Source organism: Manis javanica, chromosome 4 (assembly GCF_040802235.1).
Source record: "Manis javanica isolate MJ-LG chromosome 4, MJ_LKY, whole genome shotgun sequence".
Taxonomy (NCBI): Eukaryota; Metazoa; Chordata; class Mammalia; order Pholidota; family Manidae; genus Manis; species Manis javanica.
In genome coordinates, this window is record NC_133159.1 from 160,984,230 (window position 1) to 161,007,200 (window position 22,971).

The following is a 22,971-nucleotide window of genomic DNA, read 5'->3' on the forward strand; positions in this document are numbered from 1 at the left end:
TGTCTCCGGTTGCTAGGAGACAGGGCTTCCTCAAAACAGACAGGGGTTCCGCTGAAGCGTCTCAGAATCCGGTCACCATGTCGGACCCAGAAATTAATGACCTGCGAAGCACCTTTCCCTCTTACATGGCGGAGGGCGAGCGATTCTATCTACGCGGGGAGTACTCTAAAGCAGCCCAAAGCTTCAGCAACGTGAGTCGCCCTCTGAACCACTCACCACCACTTTGGATTCTGATAACACTGAGGTCCTGATGGTGCTTGGAGGACCCTGTTGTTGTTTCAATTATTCATTTGTTCCTGATTGATGCACTACTATCACAGATAAGTCCCTGCTTGGTCATTTTCTACCAGTTCCCACTTGCATTCTGCCTGATTGTTAATAACCATTTTCTGCATTAACGGTGATCTCTTCCTCTTTTATGCAAATGTTTGATGATCGAATGGTCTTCTTCCACAGAGCAAACTCAATTTCCCATCATTGGCCTGGGAAATTGGCTGGGAGGCTGCATATAGAAGTGGTGAAATCTGTCACACAATTGCTCACAGAAGGTGGTCAGTAAATAACTATTAATGTTAATAGAGTAACCTTAATATAAATTGCTCCACCCTACCCTGAGGGTACTGAGTGTTGTTTTAGAATATCAGGCACACTGCTAAGCATAACATAAGCCTATGAGAGAGGTACTGTTTTATGCCATTTTATAGATAAGAAAACTGATACAGAAGTTGAGTAACATGTCCAAGATCACTGAACTAGCACATGGCAGAGGAAGGATTCACACCCAGGCTCTCAGTCTTTGGTGCTGAGGTGCCAACCGCCATACCATACTTGTCAGCAAGTAAGCTATTAGAAGTTCTCATGTATGTTTCTTTTACAACAAACAGCCCACTTATTCCGAATGGACCTGTCCCAAGACTCTCCTTAAAGTCAAGCATCTCAATGTTACCCAGAGTGTTTTGTACCGACCACACCCTAAAACCAGAAGTGATTGACCAGATGGGTCAACAGTTAAATTCAAGAGCCTTGCTCCGACCCATTCTCCTCTTTCTGGATCATGTTCCATCCTGGCAAAGTGAAAAGAACTCCCGGAGGGAAGATAGCTTTGGGTGAGAAGTGGCGTTCTTCCACGGAAGACAATAGCTACTTCCTCTTCCTGGAAAAGTAGAAAGGTCTAGAAAAGGGGTGGATACAGTCTGATGCCTCAGGAAAGACAACAGTACACCACAGACTACAGTAGTGCCTTCAGACAGAGAGAGAGAGAGAGAGGCAATGGGGAGTAGGGGAAGCATTCCACTCCCACTTCAGGACCAAAAATCAATTTCCATTTTCCTGGCATTTTAATCTTAATCTCATGAAATAATGATTCATTCTCAATAAGCTATGTAAAAAGAGAGGGCTAGTGGAATGGATAATTCAAGTTGCAGATTATCCTAAAATCCATTTTTTTAGCCTCCACAGTGCTTAGCTAGTTCAGAGTACTTAGCCTTTGAGTGTACTGTGCAGCTCTTTCAGGTTTGTGGTTGAATTTGGTATGCACCAAACATCCTAACATTCTATTGCGTGAGAAGACTGGAGGAATCCCAGACATTTGGATAAATCTGGTAGATCCATGGAGGAGCACAGTCTCACATCTCAAGCAGTGGCTTCCACCATAGCTTGTGATTTGACCTTGTTCAGGATGGGCCATGTGCAGATAATAGAGTGTGCTGAGCAAAGATCAATGTTGTGCTGCTTTTGGTCTGATGAGATCCAGAGACCTGTTTGCTGGCCTGAAGAGTCCCCTTGAAACTCTAGCAGGAGGGTTCATGCCACTCTTTCCAGTTGAGCTTCTCCCTTGCCCTGCCCTGTCAACCTAAGTGGTTCCTTTCTCAGGCTCTTCACCTTCAGAATGGAGATAAGAACTGCTTGGTTGCCCGTTCCAAGTGCTTCCTGAAGATGGGAGAGTTGGAGAAATCCCTGAAGGATGCTGAAGCCTCACTCCAGGGTGACCCAACCTTCTGCAAGGTGACTGTATGGATGGGAGCACTCAATCTTACTTTCTCCACTGCTTTTGCCTGCAGCAGCCTCTAGTTAGAAGTAGTTGAAGAACCAGCCAGAATGCCTAGAGTTTGATGCCATTTTCCCTTCATAGGTCACTTGCTTAGCTCCCTGCCCTTGCATCCCAATCTTGATCCTCAACCCAGCACCCTTCCTTTCCACCATACCTGAGTCCTATAAGGCTTTGTCTGTCCACCTCCATTTGACTTCCTCTCCTTTCAGGGGATTTTGCAAAAGGCTGAGACCCTGTACACCATGGGAGACTTTGAGTTTGCCTTGGTGTTCTATCATCGAGGCTACAAGCTGCGGCCTGATCGGGAATTCAGAGTTGGAATTCAGAAAGCCCAGGAAGCGATCAACAACTCAGTGGGAAGTGAGTGCCCATTGGGCCTATGCCCTGTCCAGGAAGGCTCTTGGAATACTTAGGTTTGGAGGAAGGCCTGGGGTACAGTGGGTGAGCAACCACCACCAGGCCTACAGGGAGTCTCAGGCTTAGATTTGGCTGCTGCTGGTTTTGTTGAGGGTTAGGAACTGCCCACTCGGAGGACCAGGCCACTGTGCTGGCTGCTGCAGCATCTGGCTCTCCTCTAAGCCAGATGGCAAGGGCTGATTCACAGTGGGCCTGTCTTTGGCCTGGTATAATAGGGAAGAAAGGGGTCCTGAGCCTGGCCTTTCCTAGTCTCTGGCTTCCTCCCTTACCATGTATACACCAAGGGCTGGCCTTGCCCAGCGGTTAGTGGCAGGCAGAGGAGGGAGGAGTGTGAGAGTTTGCCACTATGGGTGGCAGAGTGTGCAAATGGCTTGGGATGGAGAGTACCTCTGGTACTCAGTACCTGCCTTTGTTAGGACATCTGGCTGCTACGGTGTTGGGCTAGTGAGGGCTTGCCCAGCTCCTAGGAGAGTGTTGTATCAAACACCCTATATCATTTGTCTGCTGGGCTCACTCAGAGCCAGCTTTACCACAACCTCCACTATCCCCCTGCCAAACGCAGCCATTTCCACATAAAAATATGTGATAGGTTGTGCCTGGGGGCCTGGCCGACCTGAGCCCCAGCTTTTCTCCTTTCAGGTCCTTCTTCAATTAAGCTGGAAAACAAAGGGGACCTTTCCTTCTTAAGCAAGCAGGCTGAGGTAAGGGCCCTGGTTCTGATACCACATCACTCTAAGGGAAGAGGCCATGTGTGCCTGAGGAGCACAGGTCTTTGTGGCCCTCTTCCTGGGAGCTATTCACTCCTACCCCTTGTGGGCAGCAATGGGATTCTGACCCAGCTCCAGAGGGGTCTAGAGTCTAGCTGTTCCTGGTCCAGACACACTCTGTGGTTCTTGGCCCACAGACGGGTCTTGAAGGAGGAGTCTGGGATAGCAGGCTCTAGGGCTGTGGCTGGATACTCTGTGCTCCTTGCTAAGGCCCTATTGGGTGTTGCTCCATCTTCCCAGAGTATGAAAACCCAGCAGAAGCCTCATCTTGTGAGAAACTTCTTACATCACCCCAAAAGAGAGTCCAAGCAGAGGTATTCGTTCAAGAGTGAGAAGACTCTCCGCCAGCTCCTGGGCGAACTCTACGTGGACAAGGAATATCTGGAGAAGCTCCTGTTGGACAAAGGTTTCAGACTGCTTGTTTGCAACAGGGAACTTGGGGCAAAGGATGTCTGGGGTGGATGCTTAATGCCTGAACTAGAGGCAGAGCCTGTCACAGAATATTAGCCAACACATCCCTATGGATAGGTTTCACTAGTGTTCTCATTGTACAGATGAGGAAACGGGTGCTGAAAGGGTAGGTAACTCCTGGAGTCACACCTAGGTGAGCAGTGACATGGCTCTTGGACTGGAATCCAGGAAGTCCAATTTCAGAACCAGTGCTGTTAAGCACAGTGGTAACACCAGAGATTTGGGTTCCTTTACCACCATGGTCTGTGAAGGATCTCTGCATAAAGGGCAAAGCAATCCGTCCAGGAAGTGCTAGAGGGGGAAACTTGGGTGCTAGTACTGGAATGTCCTGAACCTCATCTGGTCTAATCCCTCCTCTTATAGATAAGGAAGGAGAGACCCTGAATAAGGAGTAACCTGTCCAAGGGGACAAGCAAGTTAGTTGTGATGTCAACACCAGAGACCAGGCCTCCTAACCTCCAGTCTGACACCCTTTCCTCCGCGCTTTGCTGGCAACGGCAGGAAGTAGATCAGAGCCTTGAAGCGAATGTCTCACATAGTGGGAGTACTGCCACTAGCTAATAAGCCTGAGTAGGGATCACCCCTCAATCAAATGCCTTTTCCCAGAACTGACTTCCCAAGGTCACATACAGGATTCTCTGCAGGCCGTGCTGTGCTACCGGCACATCTCTTCCGTAACAGGCCTAAATGCTTCCCCACTCCAGAGTAGCTTCCATGGAGGAAGGGCTGGTCTGAACATTACCCCAAGTGGCCTTTCAGCTTTGCTATGGGCTCTAACCTCTAGTCAGGTGGGTGGGCAAAACTTGGGCATGCCTCTCAACCCCCACCCCACACACACTGGCCCACTGGGCGCCTGGGAAGCCTTTGGCACCAGCAAGCTGGGACAGGTTGTGCGTTAAAACTGCCTTCTCTGAAGACACAGCTTGACATAAGAGAGCCCTGAGGGCTGCAGGCCTTTCAGAAAGTCACCTACCAGCTGCCCCTCTGCTGGCTCCTCATATCTTGTGATAAGGAGCCCAAGTACTATGCTCTGCACCAGGCAGTACCTGCAAGGAGGGCTCTGGCCTCATCTGGGCCCAGATAGACCCACGCTGTCACCCATGTGCTCTGACCTTCCTCACACTTCCACCACTTCAGGCAGAGCTCTGCACAGGGAGCCCCACAGTGGGGATCCTGAGCCAAGAAGAGGTGACACCCTTAGACGCCTGTTCTAGTTGGTTCCTCCTCACACCCTTCCTCACAGACCTGATCAAAGGCACCATCAAGCGTGGCCTGACTGTGGAGGACCTCATCATGACAGGCATCCACTACCTGGACACCCGCAGTGACTTCTGGAGGCAGCAGAAGCCCATCTACGCCCGGGAGCGGGACCGGAAGCTGATGCGAGAGAAATGGTTGCGGGACCGCAAACGCCGTCCCTCGCAGACAGCCCGTTACATCCTCAAGAGCCTGGAGGACATCGACATGTGTGGGTGGTATTCTCAGAAGGGCGGAGCCCTTGCTAGGTGGGGAGGGAGCAGCATAGCGGCCCGAGCCCTGGCTTCGCTGCCTGTGCATGGTATCTGGTGGGAGATGGATTCTCCCTTCAGCCTAGAGGCTGCTCCCACCTCCACCTAACAGAGCCTCTTTCCCTTCCCAGTGCTGACCAGCGGCAGTGCTGAAGGCAGCCTTCAGAAAGCTGAGAAAGTGCTGAAGAAGGTGCTGGAATGGAACAAAGAAGAAGTGCCCAACAAGGATGAACTGGTTGGAAACTTGTACAGCTGCATAGGGAATGCCCAGATGGAGCTGGGGCAGATGGTAGCAGCACTGCAGAGCCACAGAAAGGACCTGGAGATGGCCAAGGAACAGTGAGTGCCTGCGGGAGGCGAGCGGGCACGGCAGCCCAGGGCCTGCGGAGGAGCCGCTGGGCCGCCTCTGGGCCTTCTGCCAGGGCTGCTGGTGACTGAGCTCCTGTTCTCTGCCCGCCCTCCTGAGGGACACCACCCTGGAGGGAGGAGCCACCTGCCCAAGATTGAGGGGTTGGGTCAGACCTAGGCTGTCAGCTTTTATGCCACAAAAAGGGAGACATTGGCCCATAACTCCAAAAAGCTCCCAATGATCCAGTTCTTAGCTGATATTTTTTCAACTTCAAAAATTTTTTTATTTTATTGAGGTATAATTAACATATAACATTTTATTAGTTTCAGTTGTACAATACAGCGATTCAGTATTTGTATACATGGCAAAATGGTCATCACAAGTCTATTTGAAATCTTTCACCGTAAATAGAAAAGTTTTTTGCTTTTTTTTCTTATGGTGAAGACTTTTAAGGTATATTTATTCTCTTAGCAACTTTCAAATATGGAATACAGTATTGTTGATTATAGTCACCATGCTACATTACATTCCCATGACTTACTTAATTTAAAATTGGAAATTTGTCTCTTTTGACTCCCTTCACTCATTTCAACCCACCTCCCTCTCTGGCAGCCACCAATCTGTTTTCTGTGTCTTGTTTATTTTTTCTCCCTTACTTTTGTTTTTTAGATTCCACTTATAAGTGAACTCATATGGTATTTGTCTTTCTCTCTCCAACTTATTGCACTTAGCATGATACCCTCAAGGTCTGTACATGTTTGTTGCAATGGCAAGTTTTCTTTTTTTCTTTTTATGGCTGAGTAGTATTCTGTACATATACACATACTACATCTTTATTCTTTCATCTATTGATAAATCTTTAGGTTGTTTCTATAACTTGGCTATTCTAAGTAATGCTGCAATGAACACAGTAATGTGTATTGTTTTTGAATTAGTGTTTTTAGCTGATATTTTTATTCTTATGTCATCTCGACAAGCAGTGATCAACCCCAGACATGCCAGGTGCTGCTAGCATTGGGAACACAATAGTGGCCAGATACCAGGGCCATTTCCCTTTCAGGTGTAAAACAAAAAGTGACTAACTAATAATTGTGACAAGCATCATGAAGGAAAAGTACAGGACCTCGTGCTTTTATTGCCTGGGGCAGAGCGGCCAAGAGTAGGCCTAACCAAGGGTGCAGGGCTTGGGACTCCTGGCGCTGAGCAAGGGCCTGGGCTCTGGAGTCGGGCTGCCCTGGGTTTGGAACGCTCCTCCCAGCTGTGGGGACTTCGGTCAGGCACTGCACCTCTGTCACCTCAGGGTCCCCTCTGTGATCGGCATAGAGTAGCCCCTACCTGACAGGTGGGAGGCAGGATGCCATGCAGAAGTCCATGTAAAGATCTTAGGATGGTGCTGGGCATCCACAATCAGAATGAAATAAACTCTCGCAGGAAGCAGCTGTTGCCAAGCCTTTTTGTCCCCTCTCAGAGGTACTGTTGCTTTCTGGGCTCCCTGGCTCTAACCTTGAGAGTCCTTCGTGACTTTGTCCTGCCTAGTTTCCACTTGGCCCACAGTTCTGAGCCTCTCTCAGTCTCCCATCATCCCTCAGCTCCCCCAGCCTCCACTGCTCCCACACAGCCCCTCCAGGGACATGCTGCTTTTCATCCATCGCGCTCCTTCCCCTGGCGACAAGCAGGCCTCGGCCCCTCCTTGGCTGCACAATAAAACCAAACACTCTTGCTCAGCCTGCTCGGCCCCACTTCTGCACAGCCCTGCATATCAGTCCTCCATTTGGGTCAAACTATTCCCTGAGCACTGCTGCTTCCTGCCCTCTCTCCCTCCCTCATCTGCACCCTCATGCCATCCATTTCTGGTTCATCCTTCCTGTTGAGCAGGAGCATTGCACACTGCCACTCCAGAAGTGGAAAGCAAACAACACCTGGCTTTAGGGACGTAGCTGACTTTGAGTCCTGGCTCTGGCACTCAGAAGCTGTGTGGATTGGATTAAGCTGCTCACCTTCTCGGTATCCTCCTGTCTAATGAAGGCATAATAATAACAACTCACAGGGATTGTGAGGAAGTATTGTTATTTCTTGCTATTGCTATTTCTTATGACATTATTAAGAATAAATTGTATATAGAATTTACTGTATATACAATAAGACATGTCCTTGAATCCAGCCATCAACCATGCCCTAACGATGTCTACTTTTACTCCTCACCAGATCTCCCTCCTACCCCCAGACCTGTGTCTCCAAAACCTGAGCCCCAGGCCCGATTCTAGGGCCTTTCCACTTGGTTGTACCACCAGAACCCCAAACTTAACATGTACAAAATGGAATCCCTTATTCTCCTCCCTTAGAACTCTCCTTCCATGGTCCCCTATCCCTGAGGGTGGCACTTTTGGCCACTCAGTCCCCAGGCGGTCTCCCAGACACCTCTGTCCCCTCAGACCCCCACCCTGCCACCGTGGCCATCCTTCCCTCCTCCTTCCTGACTCCTGGAGCGCCTTCCCTTCTCCGTTCCCCTCCCTCACTCACTCCAGGTTGGCCTCACCTCTTGCCTGCTTCACCTGACTTGGGCTCCCTGCAGTCCAGCTGGCCTTTCTGTGCAAGACAAGTCCAGTGATCAGGATACAGGCCCGTCACCCGGTTCTGCTCCACTCAGGCCACCCTTCCTGACTTAACTTTTCCTGGCTTCTGTTGACCCAGCTCTGTCCGGGCCCTTGGGCATCCTGTGGCCCAGTCAGCGCCTTGTAACTCTGCTCCTGTTAGCTCCTAAACAAGACACCTTCTCTTCACCAGTCCTTTCTTTTTTTTATTTTTTTATTTTTCTATTTTTTTTATTTTGGTATCATTAATCTACAATTACATGAAGAACATTATGTTTACTATGCTCCCCACTTCACCAAGTCCCCCCCCACACCAGTCCTTTCTTCATCAACTCCCTCTCACCCATGCTTCAAAATTTAAGTGGCTTCCTTTGGGAAAGTCTTCTATACACCCCAGGGAGGATTTTGAAATCCCTCCTCCATGCTCTGTCCACATTCGCCTCGCATCCTGTTTGCTCTGTCATACTGTGGACTTTGGCAGGGGCTGCCATATTCCCTTTCTCTTCCCAGCACCTGCCACATAATGGGCATGTAATGAAAGAGTGCCACATGGCTAAATAAAGAGGTGTTCTTTAAACAATGTTTGTTCCTTTTAACACCTGCAAACAGGCCTCCTCACAGTCTTCCTTGTGAGTTGGGTGTGCCCCGCATGTCCCCCATGCTATTATCTGTCCCCCGTCCCTGTCTTCCCACCACTGCCCAAGCCTGTCCTTCAAGCTGTGCTGTAGCTCATCTATGTAGCTTCTTCAGTGACCCCAGCCCTCATTTCCTTCTCTAAATACAGATTATTTTATTGCATGCATTCTTATTACATATTATTGTTATGTATTGTTATTTCTTATTACATATTAAGAATAAATTCACACATTACAACTTATTCACTCATTCCTCACACTGTTACAGAGCACCCACTCTAGAAGGGGAGGCCAACATCAGGGGTGCTGTCAGAGCAGCCAGGTGCGAAGTATAGCAGAGAGGCCTCGGAGAGGCAGGTGGGAGCCCTACCAGAGCTGAGGGGCTGCAGAGAGGACAGGATGTCAGCAAAGTGGACAAGGGGTGGGGGAGGGTACTCTAGGCAGGAGACTGGCAGGGGTGGAGGACATGGGAGCTGCGGGAGGAGGGCTGGGGGCCTGGATGCACTGAAGAAGAAGGACCTCCTCCTGAAGGTCCACAGGCCCATGAGGAGTGTGTTTTTACACTCGTGTTTAGCGTTGTGCTTATTCAGAACTGTGTGGTGCTGAGAACAGAACTTGAAAGTTCCGTCTGCCTCCACTCCAGCTTCTCTGAAGCCACACTGAGCTGTGTGCTTCTGGCCCCTTTTCAATGTTTTTACCTACGTATTTAGGTACATATATACATATGTAGGATTTTTTTTTTTAAAGCAGCTCCTTTTTCTGTTTTTTAATAAGAATGTGTCACGGAAAGTGTATCATTCATTAAATGGCTTCACAGAAAGGTATTCCAGCCCGTGCGGGAACCAACTGAACTCCAGCCCTGTGGGCAGCGCTTAGGCTGTCCGACTGTCACCATCACACAGGCCTGCAGCACCACACGGCAGATGCGTGTCAGCATTTCTGTGGACGTGGGGGTGGCTTGATCAGATTTGCAATTTAGGAAGGCAGGCCTGGCCACGGTGGGGAGAATGACTCCAAGGGGGAGAGTTTCACGGCAGCCATGGAAGCCCACAGGCATCAGGGGCTGAGGGGCTAGGAGGAATGGGAAAAGCCCCCTGGGAAGGGAGAAGATGCTGGTGGAGGGGATCTGGGATTGGAGGAGGGTGTCCCTATTTCAGTCGTTGGGGAGGGGAATTTGTTAACAGAGAGATCAGAATGTTCCTACGGCAGGGTACAGAACCCAAGTAGAGGGAGCACTTATCTTTTTCTTTGCGGAATGAACGTGATCCCTTTTCTGATGACAGATGAGTACTGTAAGAAATCTAAACAGTATGGATAAATTGAAAGTTTCAATTTATTCTCATTTCCCTTGGGTAATCATTGTTAATAGACTTACATTCTCTTCTTTTAAAAATGCCTGCTTTTACCAAATGGGAGGGGTGGGGGAGGAGGGGTGGGGAGAGAGGGAGAAGGGGATCGTGGGATATCATGACTGGTGCACATGGTGTGTGGGGGGTTATGGGAAAGACAGTGTAGCTCAGAGAAGACAAATAGTGACTCTGTGGCATCTTACTGCACTGATGGGCAGTGACTGCAATGGGGCATGGGGGGTACTCAATAATAAGGGTGAATGTAATAACCCATTGTTTTTCTTGTGAAACCTTCATAAGAATGTATATCAATGATAACTTAGTATAAACAAACAAACAAATTAATTAATAAAAGTAAACTCTGAAATGCAAAGTTAAAAAAAAAATGCATGCTTTTAATTAATTAATTTCTTGGTGGCTTAAAACAATGCAGTCCTATTCTCTATGGTTCTGAATGTCAGAAGTCTGTAGTCTGAAGTCTCACTGAGCCGAAATCAAGGTGTCCGCAAGGCTGTGCTCCCTCCGAGGCTGTAGGGGTGACTCTCTCTCCTCGCCTTCCCCAGCTCAGAAGCTGCACAGTGCGCTCTGTGGCTCAGGGCCCCTTCCCCACTGTCAAAGCCAGGAGCCCACCTTGTGGCTCAGGCCTGACTATTTATCTTTAACACAAATGGGACAGTAGACATGGTATATGCTCCTCTAATCTGACTTTTTAACTTAATGTATCAGAGACTCTTCATACACAAAAATCGCCAGAGCTAGGGCACTGATAGTGTTCAGATTGTTTCTGGTGTTTGTTATGAACAGGAGTTTAATGAGTGTTCTTGTCACATCATTTTCTTGAGGTAAATTTCTGGAAGGGAATTGCTAGAGCAAAGAGACGTGTTTGCAAGCTTCTGACGGCCCTCCAAGAAGGGCCTGATAGTGTCCATGCTAAGCCACAGGGCACTAGCAGGCCTGTGTGCCCGAGCCTTGCCAGCCTGGCAGCTTCCCTCCACCCGGATCCTGGGTCCCCGAGGCCAGGGCTCCTGGCTTTGCCTTCTTTCCAATCTGCACAGTGCCTAGAATGGCTGATTTCTAGTGAACAACTTGCTGTGCTTCCTCCCCTCAGTGACCTTCCTGATGCCAAGTCAAGAGCCCTTGACAACATTGGAAGGGTTTTTGCCAGAGTTGGGAAGTTCCAGCAAGCCATTGACACGTGAGTGACCAAGGACTGTGCCTTCCCCACCCTATGGCCAGGACTTCCCATCCTCACACCAGACTCCAGCCTGAGGCCGGAATGCCAGGCGAGGAGGCATCAGAAGTCCTGAGCTTGGCTTCTGACTCTGCTAGGCCACCATGGGCAGGCCCTGTTGTAAACTCTGCAGCTCATCAGCTAAATAAATTAATAGAATAGAATCAGCGTTTCCTCCCGATTTCCCAGTGACAAGAATCACCTGGAGCACTTGTTAGGTGCATGAATTACTGGGCCTCCGCCTTGGAGTTTCTGATTCTGCAGGGCCAGGTTGGAGCTCAGGAATCTGTTTTTAGCAAGCACTCCCAATTATCAATACCTTGTGCAAGTTCAGGAACTGGTGGCCCAGCTGACCTCTGGGGCCTCTCCTGAGGCCGTTCTGTAGTTCTGTGTGGTCACATGGGATCATTGGGAAGGGAGCCTAAGCTCTCCAAATGGCCCAACAACTGACCTTTTAATGTCCAACCCTGCTCTGGTTGGGTGACTTAGCCCCAAGGAGACTGGGCGCAGGGCCTGGCCTGGACATTGGCCTGTAGTAGGCAAGCCAGCTCCTTGGGCTCACTCACTTAGCACAGAGGAACTTGTCCTTCAGGCCCCCGTCTTGTTCACCACCAGCTTTCAGTCACACATAATTTCATTTCCTAAATGGCTGTGGTGTCTATGTGCCAAAAGAGAGGAATTTGAGAGTTCACCCACCCATTTGTATCTTTTTACAATAAAATGTTTTATGGTAAATATGTGCTTATTGTTACAGTATTAATTTGGAAAATATAAAAAAGTAGAAGAAATTTTATTCAGTCCCACCACCCAAAGAAAAGTACTAATTCTAATCCTCCCCTTACTTTTATTGTTATTTTGGTTTTTCATTCTAATCTTTTTTCTGGGTTGATTTTCTCTTATATGTACTTAATAATATTCTTAAATATCATTCTTATGTTATTTCAAAAGCAATTTTATAAACATTAGGTTCAATTTTTGCATCAAACTCAATGCCATAGATGCACCAAAATAGCTTTGGTAGTTTTAAAATATATTAATGCTTATTTGCTCTATTCCTTATCTACAAGAACTGGTAGTTGGAAGACAATTTTTATTCTGCTGCCCAGTAGGAAGCCTGGGCCTCCTCTGGCCAAGGGCAGGGTTTGAGTGGAAAAGCTGCCCCTGGTTCTTCATGTTTCCAGGTGGGAAGAGAAGATACCTCTGGCAAAAACCACCCTGGAGAAGACCTGGCTCTTCCATGAGATCGGCCGCTGCTACTTGGAGTTGGACCAGGCCTGGCAGGCCCAAAACTACGGCAAGAAGTCCCAGCAGTGTGCCAAGGAAGAAGGGGACATTGAATGGCAGCTGAATGCCAATGTTCTGGTGGCACAGGCACAAGGTATGGGCTCAGATAGCACTACCCTACCTTTCCCAGCCCTCAGGCACAGCTGCCACACCAGGGCTGGGAGTGCTTACCATCCCAGTGTGTCTCTGGCCAGGCTAATTCTGAGAGTGGGGATAAACCCTTCCGTTGAACAGCATGTGGAAAGTGCCTACTTCAAGTTAAGCTCTGTGAGGGCTTGGGGCACCCTGAGAGCTGCCCTTCCCAGCACAGTATTGTGTCCTCTTTAAAAGAGTGCCACATCCTCTTGTCTTTTTTACATGTGCATTCTTGTATTTATTCACTATGCAAGCCAATGATGTAGGCATTTCTGCCCTCATTTTATATGTAGGGAAACTGAGGCATTGGGCAGTTGAGCAGATTGCCCCAGGTCACATGAGGGACCTTTTTAGAGTGATGGAACTCTTTGCACAACTCTTATATAAATTTACTAAAAATCATTGAGCTGTATACTTACAAATGGGTGCATTTTAGAATATGTAAATTACATCTCCGTAAAGTTGTAAAAAAAAAAAAACCAGCAAGGGGCAGGGGTGAAGAGGAATAGATGAAACAAGATTGGCAATATTGTGGTAATTGTTGAAGCTGGGTGATGAGTAATGGGGGTCATTATACTATTCCTTCTAATTTTATATATATTTGAAATAATTTATAATATGAAATTAAAAAGGAAATGGCCTCAGGTCACAGGTTAGTAAGTGATGGAACTGGGACTAAAACCCAGTTCTGTGTGACCCCGGAGCTTGGGCTCTAATCACTGCGCTAAGCTGCCCGTGCCCCGGGTATGCAGCTGACCCCCCAGGGGAGAGGAAGAGTACTATAATCAGAGGCTGGGTCATTCACTCATTTGTTCATACCACAAATACTTGGCATCTTCTAGGCACCAGGTTGGGTATACCCTAGGGACCAGAACTGATATATTTCCTGCTCTTGTGTCTGAGGAAGTAACTTTTAAGCAGGAACTTTAAGGACAAGAAGGCTCCATTAGGAGTTGATGGCAGCTTTCCAGCCAATGGAACGTTTAGGAAGGTGGGAAGAAGTTTGGCTGATTTAAGAAGCTGAAGGAGACCAGTGTCAGCTGGAGCTCTTGGAGGCGAGAGGTCTGGAGTGAGGAGCTGATGATGAGCCAGAGCCGCAGGGCCTCGTGGGCCTAGTTACAAATCAATGATACTTTCCTAAAAGCATAGCAAAAACCACTGAAAGTTTTAACCTGGGGAAAAACATGATGATTGTGGCTTTTCCTAGAACTCTTTCCTATTCTTTAGAGGCATTGTGTATACCGAGGGGGAGATGAGATATGCCCTTCAGGGTTGATACTGTCCTGAGTCTACTCTTGAGGACTTATTAGGCCTGAGGGCTCCTGGAGAGCCAGGCCACTCACTACTGGTCTCAGTTTCCCCACTCTGGGTTTGAGAGACTCATGCAGTAGCCTGGGAGCCACTGGGTTCTATGGAAAGCACAGCCCAGCAGGCAGAGCTTGGGCTGCAGGTCCTCCCGGCACAGAGACCCTGAGCAAGTGCTGCTCTGTGCCTCAGAGCTTCATCTTCTGTAAAACAGGCTGATTAGAGTATATGCTACCCGTAGGGTTAGTGTGAGAAATAAGGTGATGCTTGAGCACCTGAGCACCTAGGCCAGGGACTCACATATAGGGGGTGCTCAAGAAATACTAATTTACTCCTTCCTCCCCTCTTATCTCACCAATTTCCCATAAGCATCTCTGACTGGTGAAAAGCAATTATATTCCTTAGGAAAGCCTATTAATGGCTCAAGAAAATCTAGGTATAAATGTGTGGATTTGAACATGCATTAAAGGAGGGAAGAGGAGGAAAACAGCTCTCAGAATCACTATAACTTGAGGTTATGTATTCAGTTGAAAAGGACAAGCGTCGTCTTCAGTAAGACTTGAATGAGCATGATGATTTCTTTACAGACCTGCTGTGTCAGGGTGGGTGACACGGACATTGATTCAGTGGTCTCTGTATTCACTGTTACTCTTTTTCTACATTGAAAAAAATGTACTTTTGAGCTCATTTACTGTGGCTCCACATATTTTCAAAATTACATTTGATTCAAATGTAGCTTGACTTACCGACTCAAGGCCCTCCTTTTCCCATGGATCCCCAAATAATTCTTGGGTAGAGGATGGATGCTGGGTATATTCGTTGTAAGAGAAAGTAGTGGTATGTGAAGAAAGTGGGGTGTGGGTTTCCCAGACCCTGGCTGGTGAGCTTTTCTCCTTCATTCCAGTAATTCAGCTGTTTCAGCACAGTCAGTCTGCCCGTCATCCCTGTATCGGCTCCAGCACAAAGTGGCTGGGTGAGTGAGCCGGAGGGGCCATCTCCTCTTGTGGTTCAGGTTGCACCAGTGTGGGAGCTGGACTCCAGCTGCTGGCCCACAAGTCACATCCAGCCCTTTGCCTTTTCATTTGGTCTTCACAGTGTTTTGAAAAAACTGAATGAGCATGTAAAAAATACATATTTTCTCTTCTGGAACAGTGTAAAGATGGAGTTGTCCTCCTGCCCAGGAGACATGATGTGCACACAGGCCCTACCCCGTGTCCCCTTCTCTCACCGACCCCTTTGAATGGCCTGAGACCCAAGGCTCAGTTTTCCAGGTTCTGGTCCTTACTGGTGAGATGCCCAGGAATGTAAGGGGAAGGGTTGGGGGCAGCTCAGCGGTACTGCCCAAGGCCTGGGGCTGACTCCAGCTCACTTAAGCTTCTAACAGCCCCTGGGAATGGCTGTGTGGGCCAGGGGGCTCCTGAGAGGGCCACTGGCACTGCAGGGCAGCTGCATTAGGCAACACACAGTGTCACGATCTACCTGTTTTGCTTTCCTCCTGCTCTCCAGTGAAGCTGAGAGACTTCGAGTCAGCTGTGAACAATTTTGAGAAGGCCCTGGAGAAAGCGAAGCTCCTGCATAACAACCAGGCCCAGCAAGCCATCATCAGCGTGAGCCTTGCACCCAGCTGGGCCCCTCCTGTGGGGAGTGGGGCGGGTGTGCCCTCAGCCCCTCAACCTTCTCCCTGGTCCATCCCGCAGATACTTATCACCTACCAACTGCAGGACAATTGTGGGTACGTTTGGACTGTTTGCTACTGCCAGCAGTTTGAGTAGCAATACACGTACTTTTATTTGAAATAAACAAAAACAGAAAGAAACAGAAATTTTACCAAACGTATTTACATCTACTATGTATGCTGATATTTCCTATTTTACTGTTTTTTTCATTTTTTCTTTTGTTTAATGCTGGTTGAGACCTTCTAAAGTAATTTTAGGTCTCTTAGTTTGAAAGACGCTACCACCCCCAGGAGAGAAGAAATACAATGTGATTACCTCACTCTCTTGCCTGGACCTGCATTGCTTAGTAAGGCAGCTGCTGGTCCCATGCACCTATTTAGATTAAAATAAATTAGAAATACATAAAATGTAAAATTCAGTTTTTCAGTCACATTAGCCACATTTCAAGTGCTCAACAGCTGCATGTGGCTTGTGGGTACCACACAGTGAGGATCTAGAGTATTCCCCATTGCTGCAGAAATTCCTGTTGGACAGGGCTGCCCTAGACCATATGCTTTGGAGGCAGAGACGGGCCCTGAAGCTGGGGAAGCCTGGAGGCGCATCAGGCTTGCCACCCTTCCCAGAGCCACTCCAGGCAGATGTGCAAGCTCAGCAGGGTCAGCATGCTGACCTCGCAGATGCACAGGCAGTTTGACATGAATCCCCTGGCCACCCCACCTCCACCTGCCTGCCAGATTGTTGCCCCTGACCTATCTCATGTCGAAATTCCAGAGCTACTGTGCTGGACCCCGGTAAGCATGTGCTACAGTGAATCAAACAGCTACAGTACTACTGTGCTACAGTGAATCAGAAGGCCCTTGTCCTTGGGGAACTTGCCCCCATGGTTGTGAGAGGGCAGACTGTGTAAAAGGGGGGCAGCGGAGGGGCATGGCCTCTAGGACCAGACTGGGGGATCAGCGTGCACTCAGGAAAGGGAACAGATCCCTAGGAAGTAAGGCGCCAAGGATACTCCCACTGGAAGCAGACTTAATGCTGGGCTTTGAAGGACAAGTGTGGCAGGGGTTGCCCAGGCTGAGGAGGGCAAAGAGCGCTGAAGGCACAGGGGCCCTGGCACTGAGGGATCTGTGGGAAGGAGGGAAGAGACCATGCACCTGGATCTGAGGGCTGGCTTATGAGGGTGGGAGGAATGGGGTCAAAGAACCCCAGGCAGCCAGCAGACTAGTTTGGACTTGAAAGGCTGGGAATGGCAGAGAAGCGACCTGATCTGCTCGGGGTTCAGGGGGTGAGCTCATGGTTTGTGGGGACCTTGGTGAGGCTATTCCCTGTCATGGTGGAGAAATCGCTCTCAAGAGATCTCACCATGTGGCAGTCCATGTCTTGCTTTCACCCATCCAGAGGCAGCTTAGGCCTGTCACATTGCTGTCATCTTCCTCTGCTGAGGGGGTCAGCTCCCCAAATGTGCACCTTGCCCCTAAAACCTGTCCAGAGGAAGAACGTGCGCCTTCGCTGAAGCCTTGCTGTGTGTTCCTCCATTCACACACAAGGCCCCTCCCATTTAATCCTCTTCTGAGTGATGGCCCTGCAAGTATTTGGAGAGAGCATGACAACTCTATTTAGTAAGTATCTGCTGACCATGAGTTGGCTCTAGGCTGCCCAGCCCAAAGGTGACGACCATAGTCCTGGCCCTCAGGACACTTAGTGTCAGCAGAAAGGCTAAAACAAAAACCACTTGTTCATGTCCAGTATGACAGGGACCAGGGGGTTCAGAGGAGAGAGGCCTGGGGGGAAGGGGGGCAGGGCTGGGGCCTTCCCATCAGGGAAGGCTTGAGGTCGCCTTAAAGGCTGTGCACCTTAAAGTAAGAGACAGAGAGAAGTGCCTGTCAGGCCAGACAGCCCCATGGCCCTAAGCAGCTCCTCGGGGGACCAGTTCCTGAGCCTTCCTCCTCCTGGACTGGCACATATAAGGGGGCAGACTGATACTGCCCAGGAGTGTCCAGGCCTGGTGGCTGCTCAGTAGACATTTCCTGAGTGCCTATTGGTGCTTCACCCTGTGCAAAGCTCTGGGACAAGTGGTGGGGACAAGCCTTGGGGACGGCTGTGAGAAACAAGGCAGAGCCTGCCCTCAAGATGTGCACAGGTGAGTTTCAGGCCTCCTGGGGAACCCACAGACACCCTGGAAGCCACTCTGAAGGCAGGCCAGCCCCCAGCCCCAGCGGAGGTGTGTTTCTGAGTCCGCTCCCTGGCTTGCAGCCTTGCTGAGTGCTTAGGCTCTTGAACTGTCTCTCTGCATTGGCTGAAGCCAAAAGAAGCTTTTGGTAAAAAGGTCAATATGAGTAAATTGACAAAACTCCAAATACATGCCTAAGCCCAAGGGAAATGAAGTCTGAGTGACCTGCAGTTGTGTGTCGCATACCCCACTTAGTGGGGGTGATTCCAAATCCGTAAGTGTACATTGGTGGTGGGGTTAGTGCAGGATCCTGCCTTCTTCAGGGGTTGGGGAATGCGAAGGGTAGGCACCAAACAGGTTAAGAGAGTACACTGGCCCCTCTGCCACCCACAGGCCTTGGATGATGCCAAAAGGAGTATCATTGAAGAGCTGAGGAAAACGAACTACAGGGAGATGCTCAGAGAAAATAAAGAGAGAGGTGAGTTCTGGAGCCCCAAGGATGGCTCCCTCAGTGCTCCCTCTGCCCCCCTGTGGGCTCAACCCCACCATCCAGCTGTTCCTCCAGCAGCCCCAGCCTTTTTCTGCGGCAGGAGAGGAGGCCCTTCCACCACCTCGGGCTGGGCTCTGAACCCACACTGTCTGCCCCGAGAGCCCCTCCTCTATTTCTCAAGGAATTCATCACATATTTGTTGAGCACTTGTCACACGCCTAGAAGGTGTGAGATTTGGAGCAGACAGGGGCTCGGCATCTGCCCCAAGTTGCCCACAGCCCAGCAGCAAAGCCAGATGGTGGGAGCTGTGGGTGAGTGGGCTCCCGCCCTGCAGGGCACCGGAGGAAGCGCTCTGCCCTGACACATGGGACAGCTCTGAGCTCAGGGCTCCATGTTTCTCTAGGGAGACAGGGAAGGCTCCAGAGAGGAAGAATCATTAGCTTCAGGCTCCAAAACATGCCTCAGATGTGAAGTGGAGGAGGAAAGAAGTTTCCAACAGGGAATAGCAGGAGGAAAGACACAAAGAGAATGACAGTGACTATGGGGCTCTTTGGGCCAGGCGCTGGGTTAAGCACAGGATGGTCTGAATGAGAATTCAGAACCCCCCAACCCCCCACCCCACTAGGGGGCACGTACTGGGTTTGGGACAATGAAGGCTGAGTGAGGGAAAGTGATCTGACTGGGAGCCACAGTGTCCCCTGCAGCATGGCACTGCTCTTCTGGCAGCAGTGGGTAGGGCTGGGGCGGGGGTCGTGAGGGCACTGGGGTGCAGAGGCAGCTCTGTCTCAGCTGTGCTCCTGCTGGGCAAACTGGCCTTACCACATTCTTTTGCCCAAGGCCTCCAGGGAGGGAAAAATCCTTTGAGCCCCATCTCCACTCTAGATGGGAACAAGGGAAGCAGAGATGGCTGGGACCCCCGGCCCCAGAGTCAGCGGGAACAGTCCCTGCAGAATGAGTGTCCTGTCTGAGGGTTTCAGCCTTGAGCAAGTTCACTATAGACTCGGTGAGACCAAGAAACGACAGCAGAATATTCTTGGGGTAAAAGGGTTTATAGCAGCTTTATTCTCACAGCAGTAGGTTGAGCACTAGGATCACATCTGTATTCAGAAGTCTGCAAGTCCATAATCGATCCCCGCCTCTGCCTCCGCCCAGAACACTGGGTGGAGTTCTTTATAAGTCAATAATAGCTTATTGCCTACAGGTGTGGAAATATTAGCCTAGTAACAGGCCAATTACATCATCAAGTACTATAGGGTCAGGTGAGGTTCCTGGCAATTGGAACTTCCATTTTCCTCACAATGGGCTAAGAGAGGCTGATCTCTAGTCAGTGCCTCCTCTGTGCCATGCGCAATTCTAAGGGCTTATGTGCAGTGACTCATCTGTCCCCCTCAAGAACACTATGAAATAAGGACTAGTCGCTTGATATCCCAGATGAGGACATGAAAGCAGAGGAGTTAATGTCCCACAGTGTTTTTCAGAACCCACGCTGTTACCAGGGTTCTACACTGTTTCTTCCCGACCATATGTGGTGCATCACTCCAGCCTTGTCACAGTTGAGGGGGTAGCTAAGCTGAGGCTCCGTGCACCGTGCACCCAGGAGGACAGAGCCCCTTCATGCACCAAGGCTGAAGTCCTCTCAGACTCAGTGTGTGGCAGTGGGAATCTGGGTTTGGGATTTCTGGGCACCTGTGCAGTCAAATGACAGCCCTTTATTATCCAGTGCCTGCCAAGTGGTGGCTGGACCCTTTCGAGCAAATCTGCCTCTGTCCCCACATGCCCTAGAGGCTGTTCTTAGAAGTCACAGGAGCAATAGATGTGAAGAGACACAGCAAACAAAGGCGGCTCCAAGCCGCCTCCCATCCCTTTAGCAGGCCATGTGCTGGGGAAGTTGTCCTGAAAACTCATCGGGAACGCGGGTGGCCAGTGGCAGCTGCTAGGCGCTTCCCTCACAGAACAGCATGCGGCAGCACTGCATCCATCTTTACCTCCAAGCGCCGGCCTTTTTCTTGCTGTGAACCTTGAGCCCTATTCTATCTTAGCAGTTTTCAGGAAGAGAATGTGGGAGACTCAGAAGGAGACTGGCGATTTTTCTCTGTAGCTGTTGAAAACAAGGAGTAAAGATCTCTGGTTGTAAAAGTGCTCTCCAGCTGAACTTCCTGCTAGCAATCTGCTCATATTTTCACAGAGAACCTTCCAACAAATGATGAATGTGCTTCCCAGGGACAAAGAGAAATGCACAATAAAGATGCCAGAGAAAAGGACCCTCCTGTCATTTCCCAGCACCAGTGTTATTTGTTGTCAGGAAAGAGAATGTTCCGTGAGGGCAGACTGTCCTGGGTTCAAATTCTGGCTCTGCCACTAATTTATTTGCAACGTGACCATGGTATGTGTTTCTCTTTAATCAATTTCTGGTCCCTTGGCTGCAAAGTTAAATCAACAACACTATGTAATTTCATGATGCCCAAATGGTATAATCTTGGCAGTCACACGATGCTTGGAACATGCTGACACTCTGTAAATAATGATTCCCTTTCTTTCCTTCAGGAAAGGTGTGCTGTCTCTCAGAAACTCAGGCCCCTACAGGTTGGGGTTCATCCAGGTGCAGAGATGGAAACTTTTACCTTTCTTCCCTCCTTTCTCTTGTTTTCCAGAAGACGCTGCTGAACTGAATACTACAACAGTGATGGCAAAGGAGAAGGAAACAAGAAGAGCCAGAGATGAGCCCAAGAAGGTGGTGAAGCAGTGGGAAAGAGAGCAAAATGAGAGTGAGAAAGAGACAGAAGATGAGCTTTCCAAGGACTCTCTGGGCATCAGAACAAGCAGACAAGAAAAATGGCAGAGAGGAATAGAAAACCCCATCCCCTTAGTGAGACCACGACTGGGCACCGAAGAGGTTGCCGAGAAACTGTATGGAGAAGTAGGCATGACATCAGGAGAGGAAGGCAGCAGACCATCAGAAGTGAGCAGACAGGAATCAAGGGAAATTTACAGGAGGCCTTCAGAACTGAACCAGAAAGTCTCAGAAGAATTCAGTAGAAAGGAATCAGAGGGACTAGAAAAGAGACTTTCAGAAACCAGCAGAAGAGAATTGGAAGAACTGGAAAAAACAGAATGGGAAGAAGTAGGAGAAACAGAAACAACAGAAAATGCTGGAACAATGGAAAAAAATGAAAAGGAGGGCACCTGAAGCTAATGTCACTGGGCATTAGGATCAGGGGGCTCGTGTTCACAAGGGACTACAGGGATCTTATGGAACTGGTCTTCCATGTGTCTTTAATAGGAAAATTGTGGACTGGGCCTCACAGGTCACCTCTGCCTCTTTCTGTTACTGTTTCCCTTTAAATACACGTCTTTCACTCTTACAAACACTGAGTCTGTCATTTTGCCTCCTCCACCCCACCCATTCTCAGGAGAGCCTTAGAGAATGAATGACCTGGCATGGGGTACTACTTTCCAAGGGGAACTCTGGCTTTCCCCAAGGAGGTGAGGAACACCAAGATCCCCAAACAAGGCCTAATCCAGAGTGTGATCCAGGTGTGAAATGTGGTCCTCTCCCCCAATCCCTGTCCGAAGACCTCATGGAAGAAAGGGTTTCAGGTGGGTGAAGAAACAGGTGAGCTCCAAGGAACCAGGAAAGATTAAAGCAGGGAGGAAAGAAAGACCTGGGAATAGAAGTATGTCTGTCCAGCTACTGGCCTGTTTCTTCTTGCTGAGTACCTGCTGTGTGCAGGGCACTGTGAGAGGCTTTACAGAAGAAATAATGATGGGGCAGCTTCAGCCGTCAGTCAGGGGGCTCTATTTGTAAACCCCTCAGCCCGGAAAACAATTCAATAATGCTGGCACTGACAGGGGCATTGTGCTCTGGGAGCCTGGAGGAAGAGAGGAGATGTCTGTCCGAAAAGAGTGAGCAGACCCAGAGTAGGAGGAGCCGCTGGGCTCCACCTGTGCCGCCTCCAGAGGTACAGTCAGGTAAATCAGACTCCCCAAGCTTGTTTCCTCCTCTGCAGAATGGGTACGGTGCCTTGGGGGTTGATGGGAAGATTATGAGTGTTTAGCACAGCACCTGTAACACAGGAAGTCCTCGAAAATTCAACCGAGGTTTCATCACTTCACAAAAGAGGTGGTGGCTGAGCAGCTGCCCCAGAGGATGTCAGGAGTCCACATAATTCATCTGCCCCTTTGGCCACTGCCATCTTGGTTCCATCTCTACAACTGCTGGAAGGCTGAGGTTAGGCTGGGATCTGGACGGACTAGGGTGAGGCGAGTGAGGCATTTCAGATGCAACATTTCACAAGGCTCCAACAAACTTACTCAGCAGGATAATCAGCATTTTAATGCATTACTGTACAAAATAAAAATGCAAAAACCCATGATGAACAAAACATCAAAATGTGCAACAGAGACAGGATCTGGCCTTGCACTTGCACGACCCCACCTCCCTCGCCTTATTCTAATTCTGGAACGGGTAAGGGTGACTGCTTCCCTCTTTACAGAGTTCGTCTTTAACTCGTGCAAGATAAAGAGGCTGCAGCCGCGCTCCCGCCGC

The 22,971-nt window shown here is 49.3% G+C and overlaps 1 protein-coding gene across 5 annotated transcripts; it reads left to right on the plus strand.

Moving 5' to 3' along the window:
- ODAD4 (outer dynein arm docking complex subunit 4) lies at nt 1–22,926 on the plus strand. 5 transcript variants are annotated; one of them, XM_017646811.3, is made up of 13 exons: nt 1–191; nt 1,873–2,004; nt 2,260–2,410; nt 3,107–3,168; nt 3,475–3,640; nt 4,949–5,173; nt 5,345–5,552; nt 11,246–11,332; nt 12,550–12,746; nt 15,599–15,699; nt 18,329–18,413; nt 20,611–20,808; nt 21,077–22,926. In XM_017646811.3, exons 1-13 carry the CDS (start codon nt 78–80, stop codon nt 21,610–21,612), a joined length of 2,262 nt encoding a protein of 753 aa, XP_017502300.3. In that variant the 5' UTR covers nt 1–77; the 3' UTR covers nt 21,613–22,926. The 5 variants fall into 5 exon arrangements, 4 of the variants coding, with proteins under 4 accessions (XP_017502300.3, XP_036875657.2, XP_017502301.3 ...); XR_012130776.1 differs by lacking the exons at nt 20,611–20,808; nt 21,077–22,926 and adding an exon at nt 15,245–15,379 and having other exon boundaries at nt 3–191; nt 18,329–18,374; XM_017646812.3 differs by lacking the exon at nt 20,611–20,808 and having other exon boundaries at nt 3–191.
- Nucleotides 22,927–22,971: the final 45 nt, after the last annotated feature.